This window comes from Porites lutea, chromosome 13 (assembly GCF_958299795.1).
Source record: "Porites lutea chromosome 13, jaPorLute2.1, whole genome shotgun sequence".
In the NCBI taxonomy this organism is placed as follows: Eukaryota; Metazoa; Cnidaria; class Anthozoa; order Scleractinia; family Poritidae; genus Porites; species Porites lutea.
The window spans coordinates 22,978,241-22,989,402 of NC_133213.1; the positions used below are offsets into that span (position 1 = coordinate 22,978,241).

General features: G+C 37.7%; 1 protein-coding gene across 1 annotated transcript; it reads left to right on the forward strand.

Annotated features, from left to right (window-relative positions):
* LOC140923152 (A-type voltage-gated potassium channel KCND3-like) lies at nucleotides 1-3,217 on the forward strand. Its single transcript, XM_073373230.1, has 2 exons — nucleotides 1-2,009; nucleotides 2,796-3,217. The coding sequence occupies exons 1-2, from the start codon at nucleotides 745-747 to the stop codon at nucleotides 2,923-2,925; spliced, it is 1,395 nt and encodes a 464-aa protein (XP_073229331.1). The 5' UTR covers nucleotides 1-744; the 3' UTR covers nucleotides 2,926-3,217.
* Nucleotides 3,218-11,162: the final 7,945 nt, after the last annotated feature.

Below are 11,162 nucleotides of genomic sequence, written 5' to 3' on the forward strand. Positions count from 1 at the left end.
CTGGGAAAAACACTGCTTTGTGCTGTATGGTTGAGCTGTTTTGCTATTAGTAATTTAAATTTGTGAAACCACGCCAATTTAACTTCTTTTAACTGGGCAGATACTCGACACGGCACTTATGACCGAGAGCTAGGATGGACCAGTTTTTTCGATGCATGTTATAATGGTAGTCAATTTTTACAAGGAAAAAAGTTTGTACGCTCAATCGCAAAATTTCCAACGAGGGACACATAAAGTGCTTTGTTTCAGAAAACACTGAACCTGACATACGGAGAGACGTGTTGGTTGATGAGGGACAATAATCAACGCCGAAAATTAACATGCACAGTTGGGCAAATATGGAATTTGATATGAACTGTCAAAGCTGAATAGATTTGCATATCTACAGGGACTGTTTGAAACATTTAAGTTTCAAAAATAGATCAATCAGACTACGCAAAAACCAACCTGTTAAAGTGTGCTTTTGGTGGTGGTTTTAACTGCTTTGGACTAAGTTAACTGCTGATTTGATTTCCTCATGTTTCTTTCCCAGTTTAACTGATGTGCATCGTTTAAGCAAAAGTTGCTGCAGGGAAGCTTACTTGGTTACGCTAATCAGTATATTGGAGAATTTCAACGTCATCGCTCTTTTAGCGACTGCTCACAAAGAAAATTGCAAAAGTTACATCCGATGGATTCATTGATATGAAAAAAGTATTTTTCGAGCCTACAGTCAAATGTTTTTCAAACACAGCGTTTTAACTAATGGCTCGGCGGGTCTGCTTTAAAACTCCCAGCATCAATAAAAGGAATCGAATTGTCTTAAACGTGAGCGGGCAACGTTTTATGACGGATAAAACTTCTTTGATGCGACATCCAAATACTTTGCTTGGAAGCCATATGCTTTCTTGTTACTTTGACGAGGTTAGACAGGAGTACTTTTTTGATCGAGATCCCCACTTGTTTCGGTACATATTGAATTATTATCAAAGTGGAAAGCTTCATACTTCGCCGGATGATTGTCCTCTTGCGTTTAAGGACGAGTTAGATTTCTTTGGGATTCCACTCTGCGAACTTGACGATTGTTGTTGGTTTTCAACGAATACTGACGAAAAGGAAAAACATCGTTGCCATTACGCTATCAGGAGACCATCAAGTGTAAAGGCTGTTCGCACTGCTCCAGGTAATTATCTAACCTTGAAAAGAAGAAATTCAGAACCCAATGAGGCAATAAGCCAGCAGGTTTACAAAGAAGGAAGTTCGAGGAGGTTAACACATCTTAGCCACCTGCCATTAACAAGTCGACCTTGGATGGGGAAACGACGAGAAAGTTCACCAAGAAAGCACAATCACCTTGTTGAGGGTACCCGGTCGACACATTCTTATGAAGGTGTAAACTCCATGGACGATTGTAAAAATACTTGGAAATGCAAAATAAATTGCCATTGCAGTATTCTCAGAACACACAAGATATTACAGAAATTATTAAATTTTCTCTATGGAGTGTTCATAATTCTCAGCGTTGTCACGACAACGATAGAAACAATTGACTGCGAAACAGGCATCAAGTGCTTAGAGTTGTACCCAGATTTGTTTTTCGCTGTAGACTCGACCTTCGTTGCCGTTTTTTCATTGGAGTTTCTCATACGTTTTGCCTTGTCCAAGAACCGATGCGCATTTATGAAAAATCTCTTCAACATAATAGATCTTCTGGCAATACTACCGTATTATGTATCACTTATTGCTACGCAGTTTTTCAACACCGACGATGTTACCTTACTTATTACCCTGAGAGTACTACGTGTAAGCCGGGTCATGAAACTAACCAGAGGATCCACACGACTTCAATCGTTCCTTTACACACTTAAAAACTGCTCAACAGATCTGCTGTTTTTATACTTTACGTTTACATTAGGTATCCTGCTATTCGCTAGCGTACTATATTACGTGGAAAGAACAGACAATCCTAAAGGATTTAAGAGCATTCCGGATTCTCTTTGGTACACATGCGTCACTATGATGACTACAGGGTAGGTTAAATGCTCTAAGCCAAACGCCGAACTTTTCATGGGTCGAACTTTAAATTTATTTGATGACCACTTCGGTGTTTGAATCGATGAAGGGCTTTCTCATTTACAACGGACCAGTTCTTCCAGCTCGACCGAAAAGTTCAACTCAGTTTGATCTGATGCTGACGTATTCGGGCGCGAACTTATTCAGAGCCTATTTAGCACTTTTGCGATTTTGTTTATGGCTCAAACTGTATTATGCTCAGCTAACCATACTCAGAATCTGATTCAACAGGTGCGCATTTGTTAAATTGGTTCGCCCTAAATTCGCGCACCTATCAGTGCTCATGGAAGGTTCTGCGTTTGACAAGACCGAAATTAGACTATAATTAATACATCAAATCTCAATCTGATTATATTCAGTACATGGATCTGAACCCGAGTTCTAATGTGACCTCCAGGTAGCTTCAAGTGGATCCATTCTTCCGATCGAGCTTTTTCTGTTGTTGTCGTTGTTTCTCAGTGGGAAATGGACTTAAGTTAATCAGGTTCGTCTGTGGGCCGATGACTCATCTGTCTTTATCTCGATCTTAACAGAACATAAGCTACCCTTGCTACCATTACTTTTTTTAATGTACGTTAATTTACGTTAATTATATTTTCATTTACTTATTTACCTATTTAGCACGCCACAAGGATCAGCTGACTTGATTCAAAATCATTTCTCCGCAGTTAACCGATCCATCCTTATCTCATTTGAAAACATTTTGCTGTACTCATAACTTCGTTTTACTGTTTTATCTTCAGGTACGGAGATGTGGTGCCATTTACAACTTTAGGAAAGATAATAGGTGGCCTGTGTTGTGTCTGTGGAGTGGTTATTATGTCACTTCCGATTCCAATCATGCAAGATAAGAAAGTAGAAGTGATGGGATAGCATTTTGCATCCATTCTCCAAATTAGTCTTGGGGAAAGAGTGGTTTTATCGAGGAAGGATTTGGTTGTTATTACGCTGATTTAGCAACAGAACGGGATGTTATTTGACGACGGGAAAGCGCGTGAAACGACTAAACTCGACTTCCGGTGCTTAATGTGTCGCTCTGCCATCGGTCAAGCCAGTTGTTTGATTTGCGCCCGCCGTCGTCAACTGACGTTCCCGCTCTGTTGCTAAATCAGTCTATTAAGCCTATATCACGCAGTTTATGGCCATTTCAACACTTACCAAATAGACACGTGGAAGGCAAATCGATCCAGCAGTAAAAGGGTCTGAGAAAACGCTGTCAGTGACACAGTGAGTTTGAATACAACGTCTGGCTCGTTGGTTCCTTTAGGATGTCACTACTATCAGACGGAGACGTGTTGGTCGAATCGTAAAGGCTGAGCCATGGACATGCCATCCTGTCGTTTCCTAAAACAAGAAACTTTACGTTACGCATTGTCATTTTGTCTATGCGGGTGTATAAAAGGGTTCCGACGCCTCGACCCATGTAATGAAATCCAAGACAGTCTCGGATTCTGGATTTCAGGTGCTGGATTCCGGATCTTTGTCCGGATTCCTTAAACTGCATTCCGGATTCCAAAACCCAAGAGTCCACAAGCAAAAATTTTCCGGATTCCGGAATCTGTATTCTCGTACATGGGGTGAGACGTCTCAATGCCCAAGAATTAAGGGGTTATTGATGGGCTGCCGTCGCTTACAGGCCGGGGGATGGTGTGGGTAAGGGATAGGGGTGCTCCAAGAGACAGGAACAGCTGCAGACATGTTGACGTCCTTCCAATTCGTGGAAACTTCCATTTCCTACCTTATCTCTTCCTTCTCACGTTTGCTATGGTCAAATGTCTCTATTTTAAGACCAGTTATACACACACTCAGCATGTCTTTTCGCTATATCTAGTTTGTGCACAGTTCTCAGGAGGGAATTCTATACAACAGTTTATTTATGGAAGCTTCTTTGTTACGAACAAAGCTTATTTTGGTCCAAAAAATATCAAACTCTATACAATTTCAGTCTTTACACAAAAACTTCCGTTATGCGGACACTGGGCTTTGTCCTTTTCTTCCTTAAACGGACAGGGGCACATAGATGAAATATAGTGTTCATATATGTTATTAGGAGTAAAGATACGGATTATCTTTCGCCGAACAAAGCTTAGTTCTAGAGTACAAATATCGTCTGAAAAGTAAGGCCGAAATAAAACATGTAAATACCAACTTGTACTTTGTCACCAATGACTAGACAGCTGCTTTGTTAAGCTGATGCTGCTATTTTGGGATCCATAGCGGATCATTTTACGTTTCTGTGAGACTGCCTACCTACCCCTCCCCTGAGCTAATTTTGCCTTAAGTGAGAAGAAAGCGTTAATGTTGTTTTAGGGGAGGGGTAGGTGGGAAGTTTCCCAGAAACGTATACTTATTTTCTTCGGATGGAAAATACTTGAAAATTAAAATATCTTATCTTGCCTCGGGGTTATGATCCTTAAATGCACTAGGGTTTCTTGTCTTTTTAGATTGAATTTTCCTTCATGGTGAAGTCAGTAAATTGACTGACATTCTAGTTTTAGTATCATACATAGGAGTACAATCCAGGTCAACACACTTTTCTGAATAGGACGCAAATCCAAAATTTGGTAGGAAGTAATATCTAACACAAGCGTACTTTGCCATTTTCGAGTTGCCCAAAGCCTCTGTTTTAAAACGAGGCTAAGTGCGAAACCAATGACATTAAAACGATTTGTTTTCTCATGCAAATAAATAAATGTTTGTTTTAAAGTTAGCCTCCTTCTGAAAGTGAGAGTTTTTGGAACTCGGAAATAGCCTATTGGTAATGATCACGAAAGACATGTGCACAAGGATCGAGTACCCTGAGCATATCCTACGGTCGATATGGTTTTTCCACATACCTTTGCACGTCTACCGTTTAGAAAAAAAGTGCAAGCAAGGTACGGCTCATAGGTTACAAAAACGCGAAACTAGACCATTGTCTCGTATATTTTCTCAATTTTCGATTTTTCTTTCGTCGGAAATGATAATCATAATAATGACTGTTACTAGCAATTGACGGGGCAATAATATATATAATTAATTATTTTTTTCTGGACAGGTATACATAATTGCATAGCTGCTTAACTCTTTACCAATATCAGTTGGTCGACGAGAGACGACAATTACTTAAAATACTTTTTTTATTCAGAGTTTGCAATCAATCTGTCGTTGCTTTGTTTTTAAACATGTCTTGAACGGCATCGGACATGGCTCTCACGCGCGCGAAAAGCGCGCAGCGGAGCACCATGGGTAAGAAAATTTAGTTATCTATTTTGGTTCTGACAAAATCGTTCGTTGGTTCGTCCGTACGTACGTCCACCCCTTCATGGTAGCGTAAGTGAAATGTCACACTTTCTAGCTAGGAGTCCAAGGCTTAGTATTGGACATACACGTTTTGGTCAATTGCCAGCCGTGAAAAAAAGTATCCGCTGACTAGTGTCACATGACTGTATCGCGGGCTCAGGTATACAACTCATTGAAGGTGACGTATCTTTTAAAGTTATCCTCTGAACAGTGTTTTCAATTGATTGCGGGCTCAGGTCCATGTGGAATTCATTTTGCTTTCTGCTTACGGTAAAAATTGAATTACCTGAGAAGGATATTTCTTAAAATATCCCTCGAGAGCTTCCCTTTTGGCCTTGGCTATATCTATTTAGTACATACTAAAACAGTGGATAGTGTTTATCGCGCGCTCTGATTGGCTACTCAATCAGTGAATATCCTGCACTATTCACTGATTCACCTCCAGTTCCTCCGAGCGAGCGACGTCAAACTCGCGTAGGTTGCGAGCAAAAGGCCTTCCCGGTTTGCTGCTGTAATAAACTAAGAAATTTCACAACTAATTAAGCAAGCTATTTCCGAAATACATGAAGAAGGTGACGAAGTTCGGTTTGGAAGTTTTAAAATGTAAAGCTTTGTCTTTTTGACTTGAATTTATCGATAAAACCGGTGAAAAAGTTTTTGTTTACAAATGCAAATTAAGCTTAAGTCTTGCGTTACTTTATTTAGTTGACTTGTTCATAAATAAGCTTAAAACTAAATTTAATAATCCTTTTTACAGAATTATTCTAAATACAAAAAGAATTCACAACTCCTTTTGAAGAAACTTTCCCGCAAGAGCTAAACAAACGCCTTCAAAAGTTTTATTTGTCGCTAAGAAGAAGCGACGACCGCCGCAGTTCGGTCATCGCGCGCCAAAATTGTAATCGTTGGCAACAGTAAATGAGTTAAAAATCATCATTTTTGTGCTCAACTATCTCACTGTTTTAGTATATACTAAAACAATTATTCACCTCAGTGTCGGTGGCTAGTAGTGGTGGATATTTACCTCGCCGCTTCGGGGCCTCAGTAAATATCCAATACTAGCCACCCCCACTTCGGTGAATAATTGTTATGTATTATATCAAAAGTGATTATATATATGCTAAACTTGAACGGTATCTGACATTAAACTAGAAAACAAACAGTTTACAAAACAACGGTTTCAAATGACTGGATCTAAATCCTATTCCATTTAGGTGTTAATAAAGGAAAAGAGAACGATAACTGCGACCTTTTCCAAATTAACTCAATATCTCGGATACGTGAGCGGAGAACAACCACCGCAAATGAAAAAAAACAAACAAACAAACAAATACATAACGACCTTCCTTACTTATTTATGCATATAACTAATGTAAAAACGTTATATAAATTCTGACAAGCTGGTGGATTTGATACAGAATTATATAAACTGCCAAAATTGATTTTCACAGCAAGCACTTAGTATACAAAACCAGGTAAATGTTAATTTCAACCAATAAGAATGGCCGATTCAGATTACTGGTCAATTTAATGACCGCAAAAGTTATTTTTCAGTACCTCATTAAATCTTTAAATGTTGTTGCAAATTTTCATGAGCTAACTTGCACTGACTTTACTATCCAGAGCCGGGAGTATATCGTATTGTTTACGTTTGTCCTATAACAATTAAGAAAAAGATCGCTACCTTTTTGATCGGAAGGGAAAAAATTGGAATGCGCTGATGCCACTTTTCTCTAAAGATTCAAAGCTCAGCAGTGCAAATATTCAGCACCCTGGTAAGGTAAGGTAAAAGGTATGAAAATAAGTTTAAAAGACTCTTTTATAGTAGAGCAGATACGAAATTTAAGTTTGTAGTCAAGTGAGCAAAAGAAACGAAGCATGAATCCTAAAGGAAAATTTGTGTAAAAGAAGGATAATTTAGAAAACCTTCACAGAAAGTTACGGTTTTTCAAGAAAGCCAAAGAAGAAATGTCATAAACTGAGAATTATTACAGAGACGTAAAAGATTCAGAGACGTGGAGAGGATTTTGAAATTCCGTATTTTCGCAGAACGTGCTTTGCTTCAAATTCCTTGCCTTTTGTTGTTGTTGCTGTTTCTGAGCGGCGACAGAACGGTGTAGACCCGAGAAACTGCATGAAAAAAGGGTTCCACACTTTTCTTTATGGAATGACAATTAAAAGTACTTGACTGATTGATACTTTTGAAGTGGTTAAATTAGTTATAATTGTTGTTGTCTACTTATCTAGGTGCCAGTACTAAAAAGGGTTTGCTGTTTGCGGTTGACCATTTATAAATATTTTGTCACTTGCGGAGTTTATTCAAATGATTACCATTCTGCACTAACTAAAAATACTCGAATCACCCGGAGTGCTTCTCCGTTTTCGGTGGTGAAAAGAGCGGCAGTTGGAAGGGGGTGACAGAATGGACTGGGCCTGAATACGGGTAAATAGAGAATATCGATGATCCCTTGTTTAAATTAATGGATCTTAGGTTATAAATCATTATACCATAAATATGAAGGACGAAACATAATCAACTTATTCCACTCTGCAACCCTGACTAAATTCCCCATGAGATAATTTTCTAGCAATTTGTCAAAACCTACTAAAGCCGATCACCGTCAAAACAATGTTTTACGTACGCCGAATATATTACACTAGCACTGGAAAGGTACCTTTTCTGAATTAACGAGAACAAAGAAAATGTAAAAAATAAGTAAATAACATCAAAAAATTGAAACAAAAAAGGAAATTAAAAAAACTTTTCTGTTATATAAGAATAATATAACATTATGAACAACCACTTTCACACAGGATAAAACTAAAAAAAGGCATAATAAAAACGAATTTCACTAAAATAAATAAAATGTTCGCTTAATATGACGGAGCACTGACATTTAATCAAGTTTTCTTTTATAAACGGAAGATGTTTTCTTTTCATAGTAATATTACTATTATCACAGGTCAAGAAGTAAAGAAACCAGAGCCGGTATAATTAAACAATATAAAATCTTGGAAAGGCATACACTTAACACATAATATCATATCTCGCCACGACGGAACACAGATATTTATATGTAAAAGTCTAAATATTGTATATCCAGTTATTTGTCACCTACTTGTCTGTTACTGGTTTTCTTTCTTTTTTTGTTTCTGCTGAAATTATACTCGTTTTTTTTTTTTCTGGTCATAAAGACTTAAAATCTCATTTATTTTTTAATAGGATGGGTCAATAATTTTAAGAAATAGTGATTTATGTCTATAAACATTTTCGTCGGCTTAAACTAAGGAAAACAGAGTAAGTAAATCTTTTCCTGGCAACGTTTTACAATTCTGTAATTATGCTTTGAGCAGGTATCAATCCTAAGCCAATAGTATCCTTCCGTTTTATCTAGTATATGCATAAAAACTCAAGGTTAAGTCCACTTTAATCGCTTCTGCTTTCAAGTGCTAAGGACTCTTGCTTCATCCTTCCCACTTGATGTCGATAATTTCAATCAAACTTTACTGGAGGATTTACAAAATACATACAAGTGTCCTGAGGTGAGTAGGGAAATATCTTCTACTCGTAAGATATCGGATTATACAAGACTAATTTATACAAAGTTGTTTCTGTCCGAGCGCTGCTTATTATAAGCATATGTTCAAGTTCCACTAAACCATAAAGATGCATTCGCAACGCATTGGTTTTTATTATTTTGTTTTCCCCTCGACCTTAAATTTTATATATTCATCAAGATCAAATCACAAAACGACATCTCCAGCAAGGTTTTTTTTTTTAAGCAGAAAAACTAAAACTTTATCATATTATGGTGCCCGTTCCGGAAAATTAAAACAATAGGATGGATTCAGATCTTTCCAATATCTTGACATATGCGACGAAAAAATAAACAAACGGTCGGACAACTTATTAAGTACAGGTCTTGGTCTTATTGCAATAATATAAGTTTTAAAATGAAAACTGCATTTAATATGAAGACCACCTAAAGGCATGATTGTAATTTCAATTTCATATCGTCCAAAAATGCCATTTTTGTCACACAAGCATCACTTCAAGACGAATATACACTAATTAAAACGTATTCAGAGTCAAATATAAAGGACTTTTAGGTGCTTACAAAGGCATTGTTTTGTTTAATCTAGTCACTGTTTGAGTGACATGCATAAATAAATGCTCCTCTTACCAAATGGACAGCCATCTTGATTGGATTTTATTCGATTGTTTTGTTTATGTGCATTATCTGGCACAGCGGTGAATGCTAAATGCATATCACAAAAAACAGAGACTGATGTACATTTTCCATCTCATCAATGATTCAATACACATTCTTTGTGAATTTGCATTGTTCCTAATGGATGGGTGTTGTTGCTCCATTAGAGCAAAGGCTAGTAAAATTGATAATAACACGATCGACAATCCAATTAAAGTCTCCTTGGCAGTATTGTTCTTACGTACGCAATTCTCCCTCGAAGAAACAACGGATTAGCATGTTTTCTAGGTCTAAAAGCAAACTTTTCAATTACAGCTGTAGTTGATAAGTTGATATTGATCACGTGTCTTCGTGCAGTCGCGACAAAACGGAGGAACACAACCGTTTTTCGCGTTAAATTCTTCTGCCATTATATGGCCACGTTGGGTACACGAAATTCCGAACACATCTTCCGCTGCTCCTCAGAAGACAACAAAAAAAGTGATCATTGGTGAGACAAAAACATAAATGTGTCATTGTTCCGTCCATCTTTTGCTATTTGGTCAGCGTGAGAAAACAGCCGATATTTGGCGACGCTACCACTGGTTTCCTCGGCAAATAAAGTCTGGGTAGTGCTTCGATGGGTTGAATCAAATTTCCTACGCGCACGACCATCAGAAGCACTACCCAGATCTGGGTAGTGAGGAGTCATCAGTATGGAATTTCTGCGCTCGTCTCTCAGACGTCATTTGGCGGGGAAACCACTGGTGGCGTCGCCAAATGGCGGCTGATTTCTCAGGCCAGCTATTTGGTAAATATTTGACAAAAAAAGCTTGAAGCCTTGACTGTGCTCTGTTCTGATGTGAAGCACCCAAGAAGCGGCAGGATTACAAAATAAGTGGAGGGGGAAACTCAAGACGCAGTTGAGTGCTTCTCCCTACTTCTTGAGTCCTCTAACCGCTTCCTAAGTGCTTTACAACAGAACAGAGCACAGTGAAGGCCTCGTTATGCCGTTAATGATAAATAATCCGTTGAATCCCCCTCGTTTTACCTTCTAATTTTCAGAACAAACTTCATTTTTAAAGCGAACGAGAGCATCGTTGGCATCTTTAATATCCTCATTAACCAATCAGAGTGCACGTTATATTTGAAGTTCATTACAGAATCAAATATTATAAATAGCCGAAGGGAATGCTTAAACTTGTTGTTATCATTATCATTATCATCATCATCATCATTATTATTATTATTATTATTATTATTATTATTATTATTATTATCTTATATCACAAAGTCGTCTGTGTTATCGATAGGGGCTTTTTTACATTTTAATGCAAACTAGGTATTTGTGATTTCAGAGTTTACATTATTTTACAGCTGGTAAACTTGGCTGAAGGAGAGATAAAGAAAGGGGAAAGATTAATTTATATTCAGAAGGAATTTGGAAAGTTTTTGCAATTCAAAATCTGAAAACAATGACAAAAGTCCTGTCTTTAATGTGTCGGTCAAAGACAGAGTGTAAATGCAGATTATGATAATTTCCGCTGGTGTTTGTCGGCAAAAGATCAATCTAATAACACTTGCAGGTGTCCAAGGTAACTTTGACATGTTCTTGTCATACACCTAACTTATTGCAAA

What these genes read in the sequence shown, in the direction of transcription:
- LOC140923152 (XM_073373230.1), top strand. Translation starts at nt 745, where the DNA reads ATGGCTCGGCGGGTCTGCTTTAAAACTCCCAGCATCAATAAAAGGAAT. An exon ending in GTCACTATGATGACTACAGG is followed by an intron (nt 2,010 to 2,795) that starts GTAGGTTAAATG and finishes TTTTATCTTCAG; the next exon opens with GTACGGAGATGTGGTGCCAT.